The sequence below is a fragment of the Schistocerca americana genome, chromosome 10 (assembly GCF_021461395.2).
Source record: "Schistocerca americana isolate TAMUIC-IGC-003095 chromosome 10, iqSchAmer2.1, whole genome shotgun sequence".
NCBI lineage: Eukaryota > Metazoa > Arthropoda > Insecta > Orthoptera > Acrididae > Schistocerca > Schistocerca americana.
The window spans coordinates 167,485,710-167,511,655 of record NC_060128.1 but is presented as its reverse complement, the minus strand read 5'-3'; the positions used below and the strand labels follow the sequence as shown (position 1 = coordinate 167,511,655).

The 25,946-nt window shown below is 43.3% G+C and overlaps 1 protein-coding gene across 1 annotated transcript in view; it reads left to right on the top strand.

Annotated features, from left to right (window-relative positions):
• The window catches only part of LOC124552338 (synaptic vesicle glycoprotein 2A-like), a 122,585-nt gene that overhangs the window by 13,338 nt on the left and 83,301 nt on the right, over nt 1-25,946 (top strand). Inside the window, exon 2 of the mRNA XM_047126608.1 lies at nt 15,485-15,658. Within this exon, the coding sequence (XP_046982564.1) occupies nt 15,485-15,658 (174 nt within the window). The remainder of the gene's footprint in view (nt 1-15,484; nt 15,659-25,946) is intronic.

Sequence of the window (25,946 nt, the reverse complement as noted above, 5' to 3'; positions counted from 1 at the left end):
GATTAAATATTACATTAACTATTGAGGAAAAATTTTTAAAGAGAAAATATAATTTCTTTCAGAGTTGATAATCTATGGTAAGCTGACTTAGTTGAAAAGGATTCTGGGAAATTTCAAAAATAGTAAGATATAAATTTTTAACCAACATTTATAGTTGTTTTCTTTCAAACTTTGTTTGGGCTATTCCAGTTAATGATAAAACAGAAAAAAACAGATTGATGGTTTGGAAAAAATATTCTAGCAGAGAAAACCAAAAAATTTAAAAGCAGATGATGGGAAAAGAATTTTATAATAAAGAATTTCAAGAATGAATGAAAAAATTTAATGTTAATCATTATTCAACTTTTAGTGAATTATAAAAATCTGTTGCTGAACAATATAATAGAACATCAAATGAAGAACAGGGGGAAAAAATTTTAATAGAAAGGAAAATATAAATGGTTTGAGTATCGAAATTAGCTGATGAATATAATTACACAAAACATACAACAATAAAAATAGAAGTAAAACATGCTAACAAAGAAAATGAAATGTTATTGTAGATTGTTTATATAACTAATCTATTAAATACTAACACTAAATATAAAATTGCTGATAAAGTAAGAACAAGTAAATTTAAAGTAATTTTCGAAAAAGGATATACAGCAAATAAAGCAACATAAATTTTTGAAATTGAGGATGATATTTAATCCAATCCGATCATATATAAATTAAACGATTGAAATGATGAAAAAGTAAAAGGACATTTTTATGAACAAGAACTAATGGTTTGAATTTTACAGTTGTTTATCTTTTGTTGAAAAAGTTTTAAATAACAAAGGTAATAAAGTATATATTAAATGGTTAGGTTTTACAGTTCACACTATAGTTGGGTAAATAAAAGTAATGTCGGTTTTTAAAAGGTTAATAATAACCAACCATATGAATTATTTGCATCTAAATATGCAATATAATTTGATTGTTTTTCTGGCTCAAAATTTTTCATACATTTATTAGTTAATTTAACATATCTTTTAATACACTGAGAAATTCCACCTTGATTTCCTTTTCCAAGAATTAAAATCAAATCATAGTAGTTTAATGAACCTAATTTTATTATTGTCAGTTTTAACATAGACTCCTAAGATGAACAAGGAGCTGTAAAGTACCAAGATGAATTGTGTTTACAAGATTTACTACATGTATGTCTACATGTATGTCTAAAATTTTCGAAAATATCTTTTAAAATTAAAATGTCGTATTTATTATATAATTTTGTATATTCATCTAAATTTTAAATAGTGCATTTTCGCAAACTTTATTTCCATGATTATAATCTTCATCTGAAACATTTTATTTATTAACTCTTGAATAAAAGAATTCTTTTTTAGGTAATCTTTAATTGAAATATTTGACTTCTTTTAATATACTGTGAATGAAAGAGTACACATTTCCCATTTTTGTATTTTTTAAAAGTTCAATAACTGTTAACCTCTCGACTGCTGTAGTTTTCTTTAAAGTACCTATATGTCTACATCTACATCTACATTGATACTCCGCAAGCCACCCAACGGTGTGTGGCGGAGGGCACCTTACGTGCCACTGTCATTACCTCCCTTTCCTGTTCCTGGATCGAGTTTACAAGATTTACATAATGTATCTCTAAAAATTTCAGAAACATCATTTGAAATTAATATGTCGATTTATTATATAATTTTGTATATTCATCTAAATTTTTGATAGTGCATTTTTCCCAAAATTTTTAAAATGATTATAATCTTCATCTGAAATATTTTATTTATTAACCCTCGAATAAAAACATTCTTTTTTAGGTAATCTTAAATGAAACATTTGATTTCTTTTAATATATTGTGAATAAAGAGTACACATTTTCCGTTTTTGTAATTTTTGAAAAGTTCAGTAAATGCCTACCTCTCCACTGCTGTAGTTCTTTGACCATATAGATTTTTTGTGGATAAATATAAATCTAAAATGATTTGCTTCCCTATTGATAATAACCCAGATATTTACAGTTATTTCTCGACTGCACACTCTTAGGTATAGTTCCCCTACATTGTACCCTCACAAACTTTCAACTGATGGTTGTGGGACTGAATATATTTCGTGCATTATCATTACGTTTCCATTTCTTTACTGTCAACTCTAAGTAACCTAAGACAGAACATTAAGTGTATTAGGTCTACAACTTTGCTTTCGCCGGTTTACCTCGAAGCTCTAGGCTTTATTGTGAAGAAAACAAAGTATGTTTCGAAATATTGGCCAACGGAAGTGTCTGCTTTCTTCCATCTCTCGCGCCGCATACGAATCCCGCGGTGAAATTACTAGATGTCCGTTGAGGATATCCATGAATTGATCCAATTTTGCACCTGTTCACATGACCAGGATTGCTGGTCAACCAGACCATGCGTCTTTGATCAAAAAATGTGACAGTTTGAGAGAGCAATGTCTAAAGAAGACGGCAAGTGATGTATTTAACTTGTCTCAGTATGTTTTGATGGGGTTTGCGATATGGGGTCGCTGGCCAGTGTGGCTAAGCGGTTCTACGCGCTTCAGTCTGGAACCGTGCGGCCGCTACAGTCGCAGGTTCGAATCCTGCCTTGGGCATGGATGTGAGTGATGTTCTTAAGTTAGTTAGGTTTAAGTAGTTCTAAGTTCTAGGGGACTGAAAACCTCAGATGTTAAGTCCCATAGTGCTCAGAACCATTTGAACCATTTTTGACATGGGCTGGAGTATTGTCATGCTGAAAAATCTCCTTTTCATGTCTGTCGCCGTACTATGGCCGTTTGTCTTTCAGTGTCTCAACAGTTCATAGGCGAAATAACATTGTTAAACTGTTCGCTTTGATCCTGTACCCATTACACATGTTGTACAAATGGAGATGATATTTTAATTACTGACGACGCCTTTTGGCATAATTGTTTCATTATTCTCCAGTGCATGAAGTAATTTTAGAAATGTACTTCTGATGAAGGTATATTTATATGTACCGAAACCTTGGTCAAGAATTTTAATAAAAAAAATTCTATCCTGCAACTGTTTTTGGCTGCCATCCTTTATTGTCGAGAATAATTGTATGATGCAACCACAAATCGACTAATATTTTGATGGCGTTTTGGTTACAAACGTCTAAACTTATTGTACGGCACTTCGACTTGCCATCTGCACGACCACTTGCTGCTACTGCCATCTCTTGTAAAATGGGGGAAGCAAAGGTGTAGAACTAATACATGTGCTTTTAGGAAGTGAAGCTTAGTCTTTGGCCGGTAAAGTTATTGGCTCTCGCCAGTGCAGGTTCATTCTCGTGACCTTGTTGACACACTGAACAACAGAAAAAAGAAACAGGCTGCTCCTCATATATTTGAAGTATTCCACGTCAACTAAATAGAGGAAAAGCCATATCGTATTCGAACATTTGTACATGGCAAACTGTACCTGAACCCCTAGGTGTAATAAAGCTGCCTTACTCCCACAGTATTTTTACGCAAATAACAAGTCACCTGTCTACCAAATTCGGCTAAAATTGCTCCTGTCGTTGCTGTGTTATAGTTTATGGTTTTATGTCACCTTCTTGTCACCCCCACGGCCCCACAGGGGTGCTACGGGTCTCTTACTGTCACAGTAAATATGTTCCAGATACCAAGCGATAGATCTGTGAAGTATGCTAGAAATTGAAGCCTGCTGCCATAGTAAAGCTGTGTGCTGGACCGAGACTCGAACTCGGGACTTTTAACTTTGCGGGCAAGTGTTCAGCCACTTAGCTACTGAAACAAGACTCACGACCCATCAGCACAGCTTTGTTCGCCCCCAGTAGCTGAGTGGTTAGCAGACAGAATGTCAGTCATAAGGGCCCGGGTTCGATTCCCGGCTGGGTCGCAGATTTCCTCTGCTCAGGGACTGGGTGTTGTTCTCATCATCATCACTTCATCACCATCACGCGCAGGTTGCCGAAGTGGCGTCAACTCGACAAACCTGCACCTGGCGAATGGTCTTCCCCATGGGAAGCCCTAGCCACATGATCCCCCAACGCACAGCTTTAATTGCGCCAGCATACATCCCCCAAGCTGTGGCTAAACCATCACTTCAAGTAGTACTTCCGCTCCTGGGACACCAGAATTAGTTGCGTAAATAAATTAAATGCAAAAGAGACATCTAGAGGTGTTTTAACTTTCGTATCATTTCCCAATCTTTCTTTCTAACCTGTTTAAAGTCAGATATTTAATACATTAACTCATTTGTAAAGACAAGTAGTAAAGAGTAAATCAGTCGCAGTGGTGTTTATTGCGTTTGTAAAGTAATCAGACGTTTGAATCACATACACGGGAGATTCTTTAAGGAATCGGGGACTTACTAATACCAAAAAATAGCGGTATTCACAGATTTACGCCCGTGGCATGCTGACTACGCAGCTGAAGCATTTATGTAACGATGGAAGCCCGGCTGACGGAACTGTAACTCCATAACGCACAGTGGCATTAAAGAAACGACAGTAAAAAATCAGCACGTGGAGTCCATGATTAAAAACTTTATTAACAGCCAATATCTGTTATGTCAAATCCAAACTAAAGTCCAAAATGTGTAATACTGCATGACCAAACTGTATTAGAGACCAATTTAACTGAGTTCACTTACTTCGGAAAGGGTTGGTAATGTAACAGTTAAAAAAAGTCCTCAGAGTAACTTGTAAGTACTTAAATGACAATAAAGCAGAATACTGCATATTGAGTTCGTTCCAACTTTCGAAGACAATGAGAAGTCCAAAGCAGAAAGCAAAGCATCAGAACAAGTAGATGAGTTTGAGTATTTGGAAACCATCTTCAGTACAGCAAATGAAATTAGAATTCAAAACAGTAGTAAAGGTATCTTAAATAACATTATATCACTATGAAAACTGATACATGCATCTACAAATCACTTATAGAACCAGTTCAAGGATGTGCATGTGAAATATAAAATCAGGAATACTGGAAAAGAAAATGTAGCACACAAAAGTTTCAGAGCTGTGAAAGACCCTATCACGCATAGAACTGTGAATCTAAAAAGAAACTGAACTGTTGTACATATTCAGTTAACCGCTACTGGAGCGAAGATAAACGCTAAAAGAGTTACGTGAATTGACCATGTAATGGGATGAGCTTTTCAGGCAATGACCAAAAGAACATAAAATGTTTGAAAAGTACTAATTTGAAAGTTCATTTTAAGAAACTGTCTATGTGCTAGCAAAACTCTGAGAGGTCCAGTGCAAACTGAATCATGTACATATATGTAGTTCATCCATCCTGGGAATCAGCACATGGAGTTCACGATTAAAACTTTATTAACAGCCAATATCTGTAATGTCAAATCCAAACTAAAGCCCAAAATATGTAACATGCAACGTGTCTAACATTAAATCAAGTATAGCCGAAGGTAACGACTGGAAAGTTCATCACAGACCCAGATATAGTCAGTAGTCCCGCAGTATCATGTGACAGGACTACTGTTGTAGTCGATATACATACACTGAAGAGCTAAAGAAACTGGTACAAGTGAGTAATATCGTTTAGGTCCCCTCGAGCACGCAGAAGTGCCCCAACACGACGTGGCATCGACTCGACTAATGTGTGAAGTAGTGCTGGAGGGGCACCATGAATCCTGCAGGGCTGTCCATAAATCCTTAAGAGTACGACGGGGTGGAGATCTCTTCTGAACAGCACGTTGCAAGGCATCCCAATAATCTTCATGTCTGGGCAGTATGGTGGCCAGCGGAAGTGTTTAAACTCAGAAGAGTGTTCCTGGAGCCACACTGTAGCAATTCTGGATGTACAGGGTATTGCATTGTCCAGCACGAATTGCGCAATTCCGTCGCAATTCACAATGGACGTGAATGGAATCAGGCGATCAGACAGGATACTTACGTACGTGTCACCTGTCAGAGTCGTATCTAGACGTACCAGGGGTCCTATATGCACACACCTCCCACACCATTACAGAGCCTCCTCCGGCTTGAACAGTCCCCTGATGACATGCAGGGTCCATGGATTCATGAGGTTGTCTCCATACTCATACACACCCACCCGCTCGATACAACTTAAAATGCGTCTCGTCAGACCAGGCAACATGTTTCCAGTCATCAACAGTTCAATGTCTGTGTTGACGGGCCCAGGCGAGGCGTAAAGATTTGTGTTGTGCATTCATCAAGGGTACACAAGTCGGCCTTCGGCCCCGAAAGCTGATATAGATGGTGTTCCATTGAATGGTTCGCACGGCGACACTTGTTGATAGCCCAGTATCGAAATCTGCAACAACTTGCGGAAGGGTTGCACTTCTCTCACGTTGAACGATTCTCTTCAGTCATCGTTGCTCCTGTTTTTGCTGGATATTTTTCCGGCCGGAGATTAGATTTTTCACCGGTTTCCTGATATTCACGGTATACTCGTGAGATGGTCGTACGGGGAAATCGCTACCTCTGAGATGCTGTGTCCCATCGCTCGTGCGCCGACTGTAACACTACGTTCAAATCTTGATAACCTGCCATTGTAGCAGCAGTAACCAATCCAACAACCGCGCCAGACACTTGTTGTCTTCGTTGCTTACCGCAGATGCTGTGTCCCATCGCTCGTGCGCCGACTGTAACACTACGTTCAAATCTTGATAACCTGCCATTGTAGCAGCAGTAACCAATCCAACAACCGCGCCAGACACTTGTTGTCTTCGTTGCTTACCGCAGATGCTGTGTCCCATCGCTCGTGCGCCGACTGTAACACTACATTCAAATCTTGATAACCTGCCATTGTAGCAGCAGTAACCAATCCAAGAACCGCGCCAGACACTTGTTGTCTTCGTTGCTTACCGCGGATGCTGTGTCCCATCGCTCGTGCGCCGACTGTAACACTACGTTCAAATCTTGATAAGCTGCCATTGTAGCAGCAGTAACCAATCCAACAACCGCGCCAGACACTTGCTGTCTTCGTTGCCGACCGCAACACCGTATTCTGCCTACTTACATATCTCTGTACTTGAATGTGCATGCTTATACCAGTTGCTTTGGCGCTTAAGTGTAAATGATCTGGCGGACAGGGTGGACACCAATCTGCTGTTGTTTGCTGATGATAGCGTGGTGTACGGTAAGATGTCGAGTGACTGTATTAGGATGCAAGACGACTTCGATAACATTTCTAGTTGGTGTGATGAATGGCAGCTAGCTGTAAATGTGGAGGATGGGTAGGAAGACAAACCTGTAATGTTCGGATACAGTGTTACGAGTCTCCTACTTGACACACTCAAGTCGTTTCAATATCTGGGGGGGACGTTGCAAAGCGATATGAAATGGAACAAGTATGTGAGAACTGAGGTAGGGAAGGCGAATCGTCGACATCAATTTATTGGGGGAATTTTAGGAAAGAGTGGTTAAAGTGTAAAGGAGACCTCCTATAGAACACTTGTGCGACATACTCTTTAGTACTGCTCGAGCGTTTCTAGTCCTTACCAGGTTGGATTGAAGGAACACATCGAAGCAATTCAGAGACGGGCTGCTAAATTTGTGACCGGTAGGTTCGAACAACACGTAACTGTTATGAAGAAGCTTTGGGAACTCAGATGGAATCACCATTTAGAAAAGTTAGAGAACTGGCATTTGAAGCTGACTGCGGAAAAATTTCACTTCAGCCTACATACATTGCGCGTAAGGACGACGAAAATGAGATATGAGAAATTAGGGCTCAACGGGAGGCATATAGATAGTCGTTTTTGCCTCGCTGTGTTTGTTGGCTTGCGGATTATCGATGTAGATAAAAGGAAAGGTACTGAAAATGGCGCGAACCCTATTCAGCTCATTGTCAGTCAGACAAAATAGAGCGGGAGAATCATGTGGATCACGAGTGTCATCCACACTATCAATGAAGGGTTAAATCATTTAACCACACCAAGAAAAATTTTTGAATGGTAGCTGTCTCTCAAAAACCTTCTCATATTTTTGAAATATACATGACGGCACCGTTGAAAGTTGCCCGCCTCCTCCTTGAATGCGAATACAATATTTCGACATCGGAAATAAACAGGTATAACAATGGACAGTCTTATGCAAAATCGATTGTTAGGATTCTCCTGCCAGTATTTCAATTTATTTCATCAGTGTAGGTAAACGTTTCTCTTGCCGATCTGCAAAAGTGACTTTCTCTACCCAAGAAATAATTCAAATTGTGGAAGCATATTGTGAAAACAGGTTCGATTAAGCAAACTCGTGAAATTTTCGGGGTCAAATAACAGCATAGAGGACTTCCAGTAAAGAGAGCAATACAGAGTCTGTATGAAAACTGAAGCTCCTACGGATCAAAATGTAAAACTACAAAGAATTCCTTCAGTTCGCACCCCAGAAGTGATTGCAAACATTTGCCGAAGAATTATTCAGATCCCAACATGAATTGGCCCAAGACGCGCAAGTATGTAGGAGGAGTTGGCAGTGGATTTTTTTTTTTTTTTTTTTTTTTTTTTGTCATCAGTCTTCTGACTGGTTGGAAGCGGTCCGCCACAAATTCCTTTCCTGTGCTAACCTCTTCATCTCAGAGTAGCACTTGCAACCTACGTCCTCAATTATTTGCCTGACGTATTCCAATCTCTGTCTTCCTCTACAGTTTTTGCCCTCTACAGCTCCCTCTAGTACCATGGAAGTCATTCCCTCATGTCTTAGCAGATGTCCTATCATCCTGTCCCTTCTCCTTATCAGTGTTTTCCACATATTCCTTTCCTCTCCGATTCTGCGTAGAACCTCCTCATTCCTTACGTTATCAGTCCACCTAATTTTCAACATTCGTCTATAGCACCACATCTCAAATGCTTCGATTCTCTTCTGTTCCGGTTTTCCCACAGTCCATGTTTCGCTACCATACAATGCTGTACTCCAGACGTACATCCTCAGAAATTTCTTCCTCAAATTAAGGCCGGTATTTGATATTAGTAGACTTCTCTTGGCCAGAAATGCCTTTTTTGGCCTTGGCGAGTCTGCTTTTGATGTCCTCCTTGCTCCGTCCGTCATTGGTTATTTTACTGCCTAGGTAGCAGAATTCCTTAACTTCATTGACTTCGTTACCATCAATCCTGATGTTAAGTTCTCGCTGTTCTCATTTCTACTACTTCTCATTACCTTCGTCTTTCTCCGATTTACTCTCAAACCATACTGTGTACTCATTAGGCTGTTCATTCCGTTCAGCAGATCATTTAATTCTTCTTCGCTTTCACTCAGGATAGCAATGTCATCAGCGAATCGTATCATTGATATCCTTTCACCTTGTATTTTAATTCCACTCCTGAACCTTTCTTCTATTTCCATCATCGCTTCCTCGATGTACAAATTGAAGAGTAGGGGCGAAAGGCTACAGCCTTGTCTTACACCCTTCTTAATACGAGCACTTCGTTCTTGATCGTCCACTCTTATTATTCCCTCTTGGTTGTTGTACATATTGTATATGACCCATCTCTCCCTATAGCTTACCCCTTCTTTTTTCATAATCTCGAACAGCTTGAACCATTTTATATTGTCGAACGCTTTTTCCAGGTCGTGATTTTTCTTTAGCCTTGCTTCCATTATTAGCCGTAACGTCAGAATTGCCTCTCTCGTCCCTTTGCTTTTCCTAAAGCCAAACTGATCGTCACCTAACGCATTCTCAATTTTCTTTTCCATTCTTCTGTATATTATTCTTGTAAGCAGCTTCGATGCATGAGCTGTTAAGCTGATTGTGCGATAATTCTCGCACTTGTCAGCTCTTGCCGTCTTCGGAATTGTGTGGAAGATGCTTTTCCGAAAGTCAGATGGTATATCGCCAGACTCATATATTCTACACACCAACGTGAATAGTCGTTTTGTTGCCACTTCCCCCAATGACTTTAGAAATTCTGATGGAATGTTATCTATCCCTTCTGCCTTATTTGACCGTGAGTCCTCCAAAGCTCTTTTAAATTCCGATTCTAATACTGGATCCCCTATCTCTTCTAAATCGACTCCTGTTTCTTCTTCTATCACATCAGACAAATCTTCACCCTCATAGAGGCTTTCAATGTATTCTTTCCAGCTATCTGCTCTCTCCTCTGCATTTAAGAGTGGAATTCCCGTTGCATTCTTAATGTTACCACCATTGCTTTTAATGTCACCAAAGGTTGTTTCGACTTTCCTGTATGCTGAGTCTGTCCTTCCGACAATCATATCTTTTTCGATGTCTTCACATTTTTCCTGCAGCCATTTCGTCTTAGCTTCCCTGCACTTCCTATTTATTTCATTCCTCAGCGACTTGTACTTCTGTATTCAGTGGATACTGACTGCAAAGTCTTAATTTGAGGCCATTTGGTGTGACAGTTGTGTAGCAATTACCGGAGGATGCCGGTCATAAGCGTGTGGGTTACCGCACGTGGCTTTCGAATAACATCAGCGATGGTTTGCTAGACCCTTTCCATTACATCATGAGTAATGAAGCATCTTTTCGGTCACTTGAGTTCACGGGACACGAGATACTGCTCAACGAGGACCCCTAACATTGTGTGTCAAGGAGCACTCCATGAAGAGACAATCGGCGTTTCGTGTGGTGCAACAGGAAAGCGCACCATTGCACCGATATTTTTTGACATCATCCTCAACCCGGTTGCATGTATGGAAGTTGTTGATACATTTTGTGGTCAACTCACTGAATATGAAAGACAATACTGTTTCTTCCAGCAAGACGGAGCAACTGCTACGCATCTAAGGTATCCCAGGAACATGTTCACACTGTTTTCACTGAGGAACGAGATGTCAGCGAACATGTATGGCCACCAAGTTCACCGGATCTAACAACATGTGATTCATTTCCTGCAGGTGAGGAAACAAATGGGCACGCAATGTAGGAGCTCAAAGACAACATCAGCCGATATGTTGCCGATATCGATGTCCGAACTTCGCGCCGGGTGTATCTGGATATGCTTAGATGTGCACAGCTGCAGGGCGACAACTATTGAACCGTAACTCCTAAACGGTTTGTGTTAGCACATTCAAACTGCACGGTTGGCTGCAGGGCGTAATGGGAATTAGTATGCGGATACATGGTTTAGCGACGAAGCTTATGAGCAGTGCTAGCCCCGGCTTATGTGTCGGTTTAAGCTTTGACTGTTACTCTGCGTTTGGTTTCCCGCAGTTATTGCTGTTATGCCATGGTTCTTCTTCCTTCTACGTGTGGCAGCAGCGGTGTGTATCGATATTCGCACCTTGAACTATCTTTGGTCTGGTGCTTATAGTTTCCGGCTAGCCGGTGTGCGGCAGTCGGTCGGTTGGTGTGGATCAGCCAGGATATCTCCGCTCGGCGCAGTGGGCCGGGCCCGCTGTCGGTATCTATGCAGTGTCGGAGCGTGTGGGAGCTGTTCCGATTGCTACGAGGTTCGTGGCTCACCGACCCAGGACATCAAAGTTGAGTGGCGAAGCCAGTCTGTTCACATTGTGCCGTTGGTTTTCATGGTTGGCTGTTGGGGGTATTCCCGTGAGCAACAGAGAGTGTTAGAGTGAGCGAAAGTTTGGCCACAATCTGGTGGAGTTTAATTGTATTTTGGTTATTTCAAGTCCAGGTGCACCAGCGGAATTTTCTGCCTCGTGGCCGTTAGCGTTCCGGTTACCTGCCCTGGCCACTGACGTAAAATTCGGGCAGTGTCCTTTCCTCACCGTGTTGCCGCCGTCCAACACGTGTGTGTAGTTTTGACAACTTATGCATACTTGGTTGTGTGCGGCTACGCCTCTTACGTTTTGGCTTTGGAGTTCCTTGTGCAGTGGTCGGGTGGAAAGCAAGTCGTCTTGTCGGTGGGTCCGTTGACTGTCTCTTGGTTGGGTTGCCGGCGGATCGGATATAGTTGGGCCGACTACCTGTCTCCCTTAAGAGAACGTTAATATTGCAAGTGCAGACCGACCCCCGGAAACTTCTGAGCGCCGCTGGCTGTACTGCCTTTCTTATTGGCGTTTGATGGTGTATTTGTAATGGCTCATAGCCGATGGTTTGAATTTGTATGCTATTAGTTGGGTTTTAAATAATGGGCCTTCAGCCGCTTTAAAATTGAAAGTTCCTTACTTGTAAAGTCTTGAATTGTTTGGGCCTTCAGCCTCATTTAAAATATTTTTTTGGATAAAGCTTTGGGCCTTTTGCCTTTTTAAAATTCATTGTAGTTGTGTTTTTCAATAATGGGTCTTCAGCCTGCGTAAAATATTGTTTAAAGATAAAGCTTTGGGCCTTCTCCCTACTAAAATTTATTTTAGTTGTTTTAAGTCATCGTCCTTCAGCCGTTTTTAAATTGATATTCTTGTCTTTCAAGTATCAGACTGTGTGGGCCCTTCAGCTTAATTGAAGATAAGGTCTTCTGCCTTGTTTTTTTTTTTTTTAATTAATTTTACCTGCAGTCTTAAATCATGGGCCTTCAGCCGTCTTTAAACTAAACTTGTTTGCTTTCCAATGTTAGATTTGTTGGGCCTTCAGCCAAGTTATAGAACCGACTTACGTGAGGCCTTCTGCCTTATAAATATTCTGTTTTCAGTCTGAATTTTAAGTTAATGGCTTTCACCCGTTTTTAAATTCAAGTTGTTGTGCCCTTAAGGCTTAAAATAGTGTGGCCTGTTCAAAAATTTTGCTGTATTGTTTGGACAACTAAATATGTTGTTATAGGTGTTTGAGTGTAACTTAAAGCCCCTTTTGGCCCCTTTCCACAATTCCAACTGTCCTGGGGATTTAAGCAGCGCGTTTCAGTCCACTTTCATTTGGATGGGTTCGTCAATAAGCAAAATTGGCGCATTTGGGGGTCTTGAGGATTCACATTTCGCGTTAGAGAAGTCTCTTCACCCTCAACGGGTGACTTCATAGTGCGCAGAGTTCACACACACAATAACCGGTGCGATATTCTATGATGGCATGGTGACTTCCGAACATTACGTGTAGGTTTTGGAAGTTGATTTCATCCCCATTACCTGATTTGGACAAGATGTGGTTCATGCAAGACGGAGCTCGACCCCATCGAGGCAGGAGAGTGCTGGACGTCCTGGAGGAGCACTTTGGGCACCGTATTCTGACTCTGGGGTATCCAGAGGCCATTTGGCATGGGCTGCGGTTGGCTGTCATATTCTCCGGTTCTGAACACATGCGACTCCTTTTCGTGGGCTATATTAACGATAGGGTGTACAGAAATAAACCCAAAACATTGCTGAGCTGAAAACGGCCATTCCGGAGTTCATCGACAGCATCAATGTTCCGACACTTCAGCGGGTCATGCAGAATTTCGCTATTCGTCTGCGCCACATCCTTACCAATGAGGGCAGGTATATCGAACATGTCATAACCTAAATCTGAATAACTGTAGTGATTTTTACATGTTGAATAAAGTGTGTCCAGCCCGCATCTCGTGGTCGTGCGGTAGCGTTCTCGCTTCCCACGCCCGGGTTCCCGGGTTCGATTCCCGGCGGGGTCAGGGATTTTCTCTGCCTCGTGATGGCTGGGTGTTGTGTGCTGTCCTTAGGTTAGTTAGGTTTAAGTAGTTCTAAGTTCTAGGGGACTTATGACCACAGCAGTTGAGTCCCATAGTGCTCAGAGCCATTTGAACCATTTGAACCAAAGTGTGTCCATGTACTAATCTACGTTTTTTTTTTGTATACACTGAAGCGCCAAAGAACCTGGTACAGCCACGCTTTTTCAAATACAGTGATTTGTAAACAGGCGGAATTCGGCACCGCGGTCGGCAAGACTTATATAGACAACAAGTGTCTGGCAAAGTTGTTAGATAGGTTACTGCTGCTAAAAAGGCAGGTTATAAAGATTTAAGTGAGTTTGAACGTAGTGTTATAGTCGGCGCACGAACGATGAGACACAGCATCTCCCAGGTAGCGATGAAGTGGCGATTTCCCCCTACAACCATCCCAGCCGAGTGTACCGTGAACACCAGGAATCCGGTAAAACATCAACTCTCCGACATTGCTGCGGCCGGAAAAAGATCCTGCAAGAACGGGACCAAAGACGACTGAAGAGAATCGTTCAACGTGACAGAAGTTAAACCCTTCCGCAAATTGCTGCAGATTTCAATGCTGGGCCATCAACAAGTGTCAGCGTGCGAACCATTCCATGAAATATCATCGATATTGGCTTTTGGAGCCGAAGGCAGACTCGTGTACCCATGCTGACTGCACGACACAAAGCTTTACGCCTCGCCTGGGCCAATCATCACCAACACTGAACTGTTGATGACTGGAAACATGGTGCCTGGTCGAATGAGCCTCGTTTTAAATTGTATTGAGCGGATGGACGTGTATGGCTATGGAGGCAATCTCATGGATCCACGGACCCTGCTTGTTGGCAGGGCATTGTTCAACCTGGTGGATGGGATATGTGCAGTTGGAGTGATATGGGACGTCTCGTACGTCTACATACGACTCTTCTGTCTGAACACCTGCGTCCATTCATGACCATTGTGCACTCCGGCGGGCTTGGTCAATTCTAGCAGGACAGTGCGACACTCCACAGGTCCAGAGTTGCTACAGAGTGGCTCCAGGAACAGTCCTCTGAGTTTAAACACTTCCGCTGCCCACCAATATCACCAGACGTGAACATTATTGAGCGTACATCTACATCATCTACATCTACATTTAAACTCCGCAAGCCACCCAACGGTGTGTGGCGGAGGGCACTTTACGTGCCACTGTCATTACCTCCCTCTCCTGTTCCACTCGCGTATGGTTCGCGGGAAGAACGACTGCCAGAAAGCCTCCGTGCGCCCTCGAATCTCTCTAATTTTACATTCGTGATCTCGGGAGGCATAAGTAGGAAGAAGCAATATATTCGATACCTCATCCAGAAAGGCACCCTCTCGAAAACTGGACAGCAAGCTACACCGCGATTTACAGCGCCTCTCTTGCAGAGTCTGCCACTTGAGTTTGCTAAACATCTCCGTAACGCTATCACCCTTACTAAATAACCCTGTGACGAAACGCGCCGCTCTTCTTTGGATTGGAGCGTATCTGGGATGCCTTGCAACGTGCTGTTCAGAAGAGACCTCCACCCCCTCTTACGGATTTATGGACAGCCCTGAAGGATTCATGGTGTCAATTCCCTACTGTACTACTTCAGACATTAGTCGAGCCCATGCCACGATGTGTTCCGACACTTCTGCGTGCTAAACGATATTAGTCAGGTGTACCAGTTTCTTTGGCTCTTCAGTGCAGTTCAGTAATTGTCATCCTGTATGTATTTGATATTGCTGTGGTTCAGGTCCAGCGTCTTCTATAAATGTATTTTTCATTGAATTTTTCAGTGTAAATAAATGATTAAGTCCATTGCCGCTCTTCGTTTCTGTAATTTCACAGCATTTGATTTTTACTTAGATGGGATACTTTTATCAGCACTACCCTCAAGGTGGTAGATTGAAAATATGTCTTTGGGTACTGTCGATGATCCACGTTTTGATGCTTTCCATTTGTGAAGTTGTCATTTTTCATGTGACGCTCGCCGTCTGTTGCATCGGCAGACGAGGAGCGCGGGGAGACTGGCGCAGGGGTATACAAGATACGGTCCGAGGATGACGCCGACCTGGGGTCGGGGAAGGACTGGCAGCGGCTGTCCAACGGGGCGCAACATGGCGGCGCAGTGGGGCCAGCCGAGGGCGCTGCCACACCTTTCGAAGAGGCCGTCGCCTTGACAGGTGGGTGCAGCGCCAGGCGTCACACACTGCGGGACCAAACTACATTCACCATAAGAATACACCTGATGATGTAAACAAACACAAACGGCATGATTGGTCAGAAGCCGTAGCACACGTACACTAGTGTTGTTACACTCTTGGAAGTAGGTCCTAGTTACAGGGACAGGCAAAATAATGTGAACATTCTTAGTAATGGAATGGTTATGTTTGACGGGCAACAACGCAGATGAGGTACATGTCGTGCTGGACTGCGCGTGTTCAGTACGGACCAGGCATCAGTGCAGGTCGTTTACGGGTACTGCACACTTCGTATCTGCGTCCACAGCTCGAGGTCTAGTGGCTAGCATTGCTACCTCTTGATTCATGGGGTCCCGGGTTCGATTCCCGAGCGGGTTGGGGATTTTCTTTGCCCGGGCACTGGGCGTTTGTGTTGTCGTCATCATTTCATCATCATCATTCGTGACAGTGGCTAGACTGGACTGTGCAGAAATTGGACAGTGTAAAAATTGGGACTTTGTATGGGCGCTCATAACCACGCAGTTGAGCGCCCCACAAACCAAACATCATCATCATTCGTAACTGCAGTCAGAGACCGAGGTCCACGTGCAATGACAGATGTAACAGAGTTTCAAAGAGGGCAGATTGTGGGGCCGCGATTAGCTGGAGCATCAGTAACCAAGACAGCCAACTTATTGAATGTTTCAAGAGCAACTGTTGCAGTAGTCATGACGGCCTAGATAAAACGTGGGAAGACATCATCGTGTAAACGTAATACTGGACGCGAAACGAAGCTAAATGACAGAGATCGTCGTACGCTAACACGAATTGTCTTGTCTCAAAACAACACAAAACAACTGCTGCTAAAGTGACTGCGGAGCTCAATAGCCATCATCCAGACCCCGTATCTATCGACGGTGTCCGCCGAGAACTCCATAAAGCGAATATTCGTGGACGAGCTGTCATAACGAAACCATCAGTGACGATACCCAGTGCAAGTAAGCGTAAAACGTGGTATCAGGAGCATAAATCTTGGACGGCTGATCAGTGGAAACACGTCTTATGCTTCGACGAATCAACGTTTGCGTTATTTACAACATCAGGCCGGGTTCAAATCTGGAGAACGCCAAAAGAAGCCTACAATCCTGACTGCTCGATTCCAACGTTTAATCATGGAGGTGGAAGTATGATGGTGGGAGCAGCCGTATCATGGTATTCTGCTGGCCCTACCATTACTCTCAAAGGCCGTGTTACAGACAACAATGATGTGAACACATTAGGTGATCAGAAGCACCTGGTGATTCAAATTTTGTTCCCTAACGGTGATGCCACATTTCAGGACGATAATACACCCAATCACACAGCCAGGACGGTACAGTGTGGCATGAGGAGCATGCAGCTGAACTGCAGCGTCTTCCCTGGCCAGCACAGTCCCCAGACATGAACATTATCGAACCCTTGTGGTCGGTATTGGAGCGCAGACTCCGGAGCAGATTTCCGCCTCCCTCGTCACTACCGGGGTTAGAAGAGGTTCTAATCGAGGATTGGCACAACATTCCACTGGAAACTACACAATCATTATATACCAGTATTCTAAGGAGAATCGCAGCTGTATTACGGGCAAATGGGGGTCCAACCCCTTATTAATAAACCATCCCAAAGTATGTACAGGTGTTAACATTATTTCGCCTATATTCTGTATGTGCAAGATATCTTATTACTAAGTTACGTTAAACGAAACTAAGATATTCTTATATATTCACAGCCATCAATGTTTTTCTTAGTCACGCTTTAACTGTGTAGTTTTTGTTACAAAAATCGTGTACAGACACACTGTTGTGCTCCGAATTGCGCGCTGCTAAAACGCAGTATGAAAATGGCTGAGGCTGTTTCCTGCTCCGTAGTGAAATATGCGTGTCGAACGCGGTTAAAAACTGGCGAGAAATAGGTTGTACTTAATTTTTTTCATAAAGTTACAGGAAAAATCGGCATTGAAGGTTTCCGAGGCACTATATTTGATACAGTTGAGGTAGAAAGCAAGAAGAGAAAGCAGAAAGGTGGAAGGAGTATATAGAGGGTCTATACAGGGACGATGTACTTGAGGACAATATTATGGAAATGGAAGAGGATGTAGATGAAGATGAAATGGGAGATACGATACTACGCGAAGAGTTTGACAGAGCACTGAAAGATCTGAGTCGAAACAAGGCCCCGGGAGTAGACAACATTCCATTAGAACTACCGATGGCCTTGGGAGAGCCAACCCTGACAAAACTCTACCAGCTGGTGATCAAGATGTATGAGACAGGTGAAATACCCTCAGACTTCAAGAAGAATATAATAATTCCAATCCCAAAGAAAGGAGGTGTTGACAGATGTGAAAATTACCGAACTACAGTTTAATAAGCCACAGTTGCAAAATACTAACGCGAATTCTTTACAGACGGCTGGAAAAACTGGTAGAAGCCGACCTCGGGGAAGATCAGTTTGGATTCCGTAGAAATGTTTAAACACGTGAGGCAGTATTGACCTTACGACTTATCTTACAAGAAAGATTAAGAAAAGGCAAACCTACGTTTCTAGCATTTGTAGAATTAGACAAAGCTTTTGACAATGTTGACTGGCATACTCTCTTTCAAATCCTAAAGGTCCCAGGGGCAAAATACAGGGAGTGAAAGGCTATTTCCAATTTGTACAGAAACCAGATGGCAGTTATAAGAGTCGAGGGGCACGAAAGGGAAGCAGTGGTTGGGAAGGGAGTGAGACAGGGTTGTAACCTATCCTCGATGTTATTCAATCTGTATATTGAGCAAGCAGTAAAGGAAAAAAAGAAAAATTCGGAGTAGAAAGAAAGAATGTGTGTGAAATCTTATGGGACTTAATTGCAAAGGTCATCAGTCCCCAAGCTTACACACTATTTAACCTAAATTATCTGAAGGACAAACACACACACCCATGCCCGAGGGAGGACTCGAACCTCCGCCGGGATCAGCCGCACAGTCCATGACTGCAGGGCCTAGACCGCTCGGCTAATCCCACGCGGCAATGCGGAGTAGGTGTTAAAATCCATGGAGGAGAAATAAAAACTTTGAGATTCGCCGACGACACTGTAATTCTGTCAGAGACAGCAAAGGACTTGGAAGAGCAGTTGAACGGAATGGACAGTGTCTTGAAAGGAGGATACAAGATGAACATCAACAAAAGCAAAAAGAGGACAATGGAATGTAGTCGAATTAAGTTGGGTGATGCTGAGGGAATTAGATTAGGAAATAAGACACTTAAATTAGTAAATGAGTATTGCTATTTGGGGAGCAAAAGAACTGATGACGGTCGAAGTAGAATGGTTCAAATGGCTCTGAGCACTATGGGACTCAACTGCTGAGGTCATTAGTCCCCTAGAACTTAGAACTAGTTAAACCTAACTAACCTAAGGACATCACAAACATCCATGCCCGAGGCAGGATTCGAACCTGCGACCGTAGCGGTCTTGCGGTTCCAGACTGCAGCGCCTTTAACCGCACGGCCACTTCGGCCGGCGGTCGAAGTAGAGAGGATATAAAATGTATACTGGCAATGGCAAGGAAGGGGTTTCTGAAGAGGAGAAATTTGTTAACATCGAGTATAGATTTAAGTGTCAGGAAGCCGTTTCTAAAAGTATTTGTATGGAGTGTAGCCATGTATGGAAGTGAAACATGGACTATAAATACTTTGGACAAGAAGAGAATATAAGCTTTCGAAATGTGGTGCTACAGAAGAATGCTGAAAAATAGATGGGTAGATCACATAACTAATGAGGAGGTATTGAATAGAATTGGGGAGAAGAGGAGTTTGTGGCACAACTTGACATGAAGAAGGGACCGGCTGGTAGGGCATGTTCTGAGGCATCAGGGGATCACAAATTTAGCATTGGAGGGCAGCGTGGAGGGTAAAAGTCGTAGAGGGAGACCAATCAGATTCAGAAGGATGTAGGTTGCAGTAGGTACTGGGAGATGAAGAACCTTGCGCAGGATAGAGTAACATGGAGAGCTGCATCAAACCAGTCTCAGGACTGAAGACCAGAACAGCAGAGGTACAAACAGCCAATGGATATAACACGGAATCGGTATCGTACTGGGGTGTTAATATGGCGAAGTTTATGTATCGCTGGTTCAAATATCGCCTTGGTTATCTTTCGTTTTTCGTTCAATTTGAAATACCAAAATCTCGTAATTGTAAATTTCATCATCATGTTTTTATAAATAATGTACTCTTCTTGTTTCTAATTACATACTGCACGCGAAAGTCCTGTTTTCATTTCAAATATATATTCTTAACTGTCGATATTTTATGAATGTTTGTTAATAAAGGCCTGCTTAAATTAAGAAAACGTACCAATTTTATTTTCTTATTTATTTTATATTCTTTATTTGGACTATGACCATTTTATACCGCAGATTTAGTCTCACACAATCCAGAGAGGTAAGTGTCGTAAAAACGTGAAAAACGATCATTTTCACAGTATCGAGATCACCATACAAATGCTGCATTTTTACTTTTGCTACTATACCATTACAATATGATCCCAACAGAACTGATCTGGAACGAAGTTAAGGGATTTGTCGTGAGAAATAACAGACCGTTAAGCTACCAGACGTACTGGTACTAACGCAAGCAGGTTTTTAACATGTCACTGTCGAACGCTGGCGGCATATAGAACGTCTCGTCGTAAAAGAAGAAGGGAAAATGTGGCGCCGTTGTGGCTTCGTAGATTCTGTTGTTGATGGACTCGTTATCAACGTAGCAGGTGACAGTTCCAGAAATGAAATGTATTCTTCCGATTTGGATAAGGAAGAAGCTAATGGATCATCAGACGACTGATGTAATTAATACCTTCAGTGGCGTCGGTATTCAAAAGTACGGTGAAATCGTTGCAGTATGCTATTGCATCACACACAGCGCGCTCAGAAAAATTACCCTGTGTTTAAGTTAGCAATTTTCATCACCCTTGTTTGTTATTAAAATACTATGTTACGTGGTCACCCAAGAAGCATGCTGTAATGCTGGAATTTTGTCGAATGTTATTTCATTCCCTTTAAAAGTTAAATGACGATCGAAGCTATATCGTTTCTCTGCTCGTCTCTTTTTACATATGAACTGCAACAGCTCACATAATTACAAGTTAGTAGGACCATCTGGCTGCCAGTGCTGTTCAAATTAAATTCGCCGGTAAAGCTGTTGTCCCGCATTATCGCGCAGTCTATGTGCGTGTAACACAGCATAAAACGTGTGCATATGGTCGTACGTGATTCGTCACACAACACACCTTCACCTGCCCATGTTAGGCAAAATTTTTCTGCCTGACTCACGTAGTACTATCACCGTCAGAGGGTGGTACGGGACTACAAGTCCCACCGCCACACCTCCAAAGTGAATTGCAGTGACGCCAGTCACTGCCCTGTGGAAATTTACTGCCTCACCAACACAGTTAGACCGCAATAGACCGGTGATGCTGTATTGTAACATATCACCCCGGACTACAAGTCCATTAAAAAAAAAAAAAAAAAAAAAAAACGTACGTGATTGTACTGGACACAGATCGGCTTCCCTTCCACGTGAAGAGAAACCCGATGAGATTCAAGCCACACGCGGAGGGACACATGATGTAATGGTTACATAACGTTGATTGTTATGATGAACACAGTGTATAGCTGAGAACAGGCGTGTGTACATATGCGCACGGGACGAAACAAATCCAAGAGGCATCATGCTGAATACCGTTTAACGCCACCAATAACATGTATAACGGCCTTAATATGGCGAGTAAGAGCGTCCACGAGTTTCTAGAGGTGCAGCATATCTAGCTGAAGGTAATCATCCACTGCTGGATCCTGTAGGGCTACCAAATGCGAGAAAGTTGTTTGCCGGTTTCACTTTCTGTTCCAAATAATCTGGCACATTTTCTATGATATTAATAGAGGAAAGCGCCCAAAATGCCCCCTCTCACTTTTGGTTTTAAGAAAATTGAAAATAATAAAAAATTTAAAAGCATTCAATATTTGCATGCCCAGGTAACTGTGTGCATTTAACCGCCACTTACTGCGCTGGCCTTGGATCGAATCTGCCCAGTCCATTACTGTCCAGGATCGCTGTGCCAGCCTGCCTGTAAGTCATTTTTAGGCAGAGTCCCACATACTACTACGTGAATACCTGCTCGTACCCAAGCCCCATCCCAGTTACATGATTTGCAGACCCTTAGAAAACCTTCAAATCAAATGGCTCCAGGCAGTGCGGGACAGAACATCTGAGGTCATCAGTCCCCTAGACAGAACTACCTAAACCTAACTAACCTAAGGACATGACACACATCCATGCCCGAGGCAGGATTCGAACCTGCGACCGTAGCAGCAGCACGGTTCCGGACTGAAGCGTCTAGTACCGCTCGGCCACGGCGGCTGGCAGAAACCTTCGCTCGGTTCCAAATACACTGACGGAAAAAGCGCAACACTAAGAAAGAGTTGTTCGACATAAACAACAATTGATAGGTGTGTTTCTACATGTAACAGATTATATCTGTTCAAAGTTCGATCCAATTGCGCCACTAATAGGATGCGTATGTAACGGTCGTAAACGCAACATACCTTAGAGATTGCACTTGGCGAGCTGTTAGACAAAGATACCTTTAAGGCGACAAGTACTCCATTATCAGCACATCAATGGCTTTGCTTGGTTGGTTGTTTGGGGAAGGAGACCAGACAGCGTGGTCATCGGTTTCATCGGATTAGGGAAGGATGGGGAAGGATGTCGGCCGTGCCCTTTCAGAGGAACCATCCCGGCATTTGCCTGGAATGATTTAGGGAAATCACGGAAAACCTAAATCAAGATGGCCGGACGCGGGATTGAACCGTCGTCCTCCCGAATGCGAGTCCAGTGTCTAACCACTGCGCCACCTCGCTCGGTTGTCATCAATGGCTTTGAACGACGTCATGTACTAGGGCTATGAGAGCTGGATGTTCCTTCTGCGATACTGCACAGAGACTAGGCAGGAAGGTAGCATTGTACGTGATTGCTGGCTGCAGTGGGCACGAAAAAGTACGGTTGCAAGAAGACCAGCTTCCGAGAGGAGAGAAAGTCGTGCTCGGCGTATGGCGGTGGCACATCGTACTGCATCTGCAGCAGCAGTTGGCACCGCAGTGACGTAGCGAACTGTTACAAATTGGTTACTTCGAGAACAGCTCCGACACAGACGCCATGTAGCGTGCGTTCCACTGACACCAAAACACCGCCATTTGAGACTTCAGTAGTGTCAAACGAGAGCTCATTGGAGAGCTTGGTGGAGGTCTGTTGTGTTTTCTGATGGAAGCTGGTACTGCCTCGGTGCCAGTGATGGCCGTGTGTTGGTTAAAAGGAGGTCAGTTGAGGGCCTGCAACCAACCAACCTGCCTGCATGCATGCCTGCTACAGACACAGGACATACACCTACTTCGTATGACAGCAGCAGCTTTCTAGTGGTTATCCCACGCTCCCACACTGCAAATCTGTACGTCGTTCTCCTGATTCTTCATATTGTGCTGCCATTTATGAACAGTATTCCAGTGGGTGTTTTCCAAGGGGATGTTGTAGCCCAACATGCTCTACCGAGCGCCGACATGTTGCCTTGGCCTGCTCAATCACCAGATCTGTCTCCAATAAAGCACATGTGTGACGTCATCGGACAACAACACCAGCATTAACTGTCCCTGTACTGACCGATCAAGTCCGATAGGCATGGAACTCCATCCCACAAACTGACATCCAGCACAGTGCGTGCAGGTTTGGCTATCCGTGCATGATTCACGGCCAGACCCAATCTTCCATACGTCGCCAATCACGTGCCCTTTGGGCGTGCGTGCATGTAGGAAGGAACATTGCTTCGTAATTCGTAATAACACAGGCACTGTAATATCGTATTTACCCGCCGATATCGGGCAAGCAATTTCCAGGTAAAATATCTCGCCTGTACGGGAATATCCATGATGGATGTACGAGTACAGGTCGTAGACGCATAGTCGACGGCAAAGGGAACTTTGGGTCTGGCCGTGAATGGTGCACGTATAGCCAAATGGTGCCGGCAATGTAGCTCAGCGTGTTCGGTCTGAGGTTAGCTGCCCTCTGTAATAAAAAAAACTGAATCAGTGGAACGACTATGAACGGGAACAAGCGTCAGGGAACATCCGCCATGAACAAATGCAACGAACTATAACCAACAAAATATACTACTGGACATTAAAATTACTACACCAAGAAGAAACGCAGATCATACACGGGTATTCATTGGACATATATATTATACTACAACTGACATGTGAGTACATTTTCACGCAATTTGGGTGCACAGATCCTGAGAAATCAGTAAACAGAACAACCACCTCTGGCCGTAATAACGGCCTTGATACGCCTGGCCATTGAGTCAAACAGAGCTTGGATGGCGTGCAAAGGGACAGCTGCCCATACAGCTTTAACATGATACCACAGTTCATCAAGAGTAGTTACTGGCGTATTGCGACGAGCCAGTTGCTCGGCCACCATTGACCAGACGTTTTCAATTGGTGAGAGATATGGAGAATGTGCTGGCAAGAAAGGCCCGTACAGGACCTGCAACATGTGGTCGTGCATTATCCTGCTGAAATGTAGGGTTTCGCAGGGATCGAATGAAGGGTAGATCCACGGGTCGTAACACATCTGAAATGTATCGTCCACTGTTCAAAGTGGCGTCAATGTAAACAAGAGGTGACCGAGACGTGTAAACAATGGCACCCCGTACCATCACGCTCGGTAATACGCTAGTATGGCGATGACGAATACACGCTTCCAATGTGCGTTCATCGCGATGTCGCCAAACACGGATACGACCATCATTATTCTGTAAACAGAACCTGGATTCATCCGAAGAAATGACGTTTTGCCATTCGTGCACCCAGGTTCGTCGTTGAGTACACCATCGCAGGCGCTCCTGTCTGTTATTCAGCGTCAAGGGTAACCGCAGCCATGGTCTTCGAGCTGATAGTCCATGCTGCTACAAACGTCGTCGAACTGTTCGTGCAGATGGTTGTTGTCTTGCAAACGTCCCCTTGTGTTGACTCACGGGTCGAGACGTAGCTGCACGATCCGTTACAGCCACGCGGATAAGATGCCCGTCATCTCGACTGCTAGTGATACGAGGCCGCTGGGATCCAGCACGGCGTTCCGTATTACCCTCCTGAACTCACCGATTCCATATTCTGCTAATAGTGATTGGATCTCGACCAACGCGAGCAGCAATGTCGCTATACGATAAACCGCAATCGCGATAGAGTAGAATCCGATCTTTATCAAAGTCGGAAACGTGACGGTAGGCGTTTCTCCTCCTTACACGAGGCATCACAACAACATTTCACCAGGCAACGCCGGTCAAGTGCTGTTTGTGTATGAGAAATCGGTTCGAAACTTTCCTCATCTCAGCACGTTGTAGGTGTCGCCACCGGCGCCAACCTTGTGTGAATGCTCTGAAAGGCTAATAATTTGCATATCACAGCATATGTTTCCTGTCGGTTAAATTTCGCGTCTGTAGCACGTAATCTTGGTGGTGTAGCAATTTTAATGGCCAGTAGTCTAAGATAACTAAAAAAAAGATGGTAAGGTCACCGCTCGCGATTAGCGAGAAATCCGGGTTCAAGACACGTCCTGCACAAATTTTCACTGTTGTTTTTCCATTCTACACCTGACGGTTGTCTATATTCGCAATTGCAAATATATTTAATGTATTTCGTGACAACTGTAGTCGCCGCAGTGGCTGTTCCTTTGTAAATGCTAGCATGTCCAAACGAACTTTGGATCGTTATCAGAATAACACAGGCACTGCAATATATTATGAAAGTGGTTGAAATCATATATTTCATTGAACAACCTATTTTTGTTATAATTGAATAGCACAGCTTAGATCACAGCCCTACGGCAACAAGGAGCAGTTATCAAACACGATTTAATGTTTCAAAAAGATCCAAGGTGGAAACCGTTCGCAAGCTCTTTGCCAAATTCCGACTGACAAGCAGCTTGGCTGATGGTCTAGCGGGGAATGTTGGTCCAAGGCAAATTGTAGTTAGTCCTGACAATGTCGGCATGCTTTCTGGAATTATTGTGCAACACTCAGGAAAGTCGTGCGAAGATTTCCAGCAAAAACGTTTCAGCAGGCAGAAAATGCTGAGACAGAGCCTATGCACGTATCCATTCAAAATCCAAAGCCGCCAGCCAATTTCAGGCTATGCGAAAGAGGACTGACTTCGCGAACCATATTCTC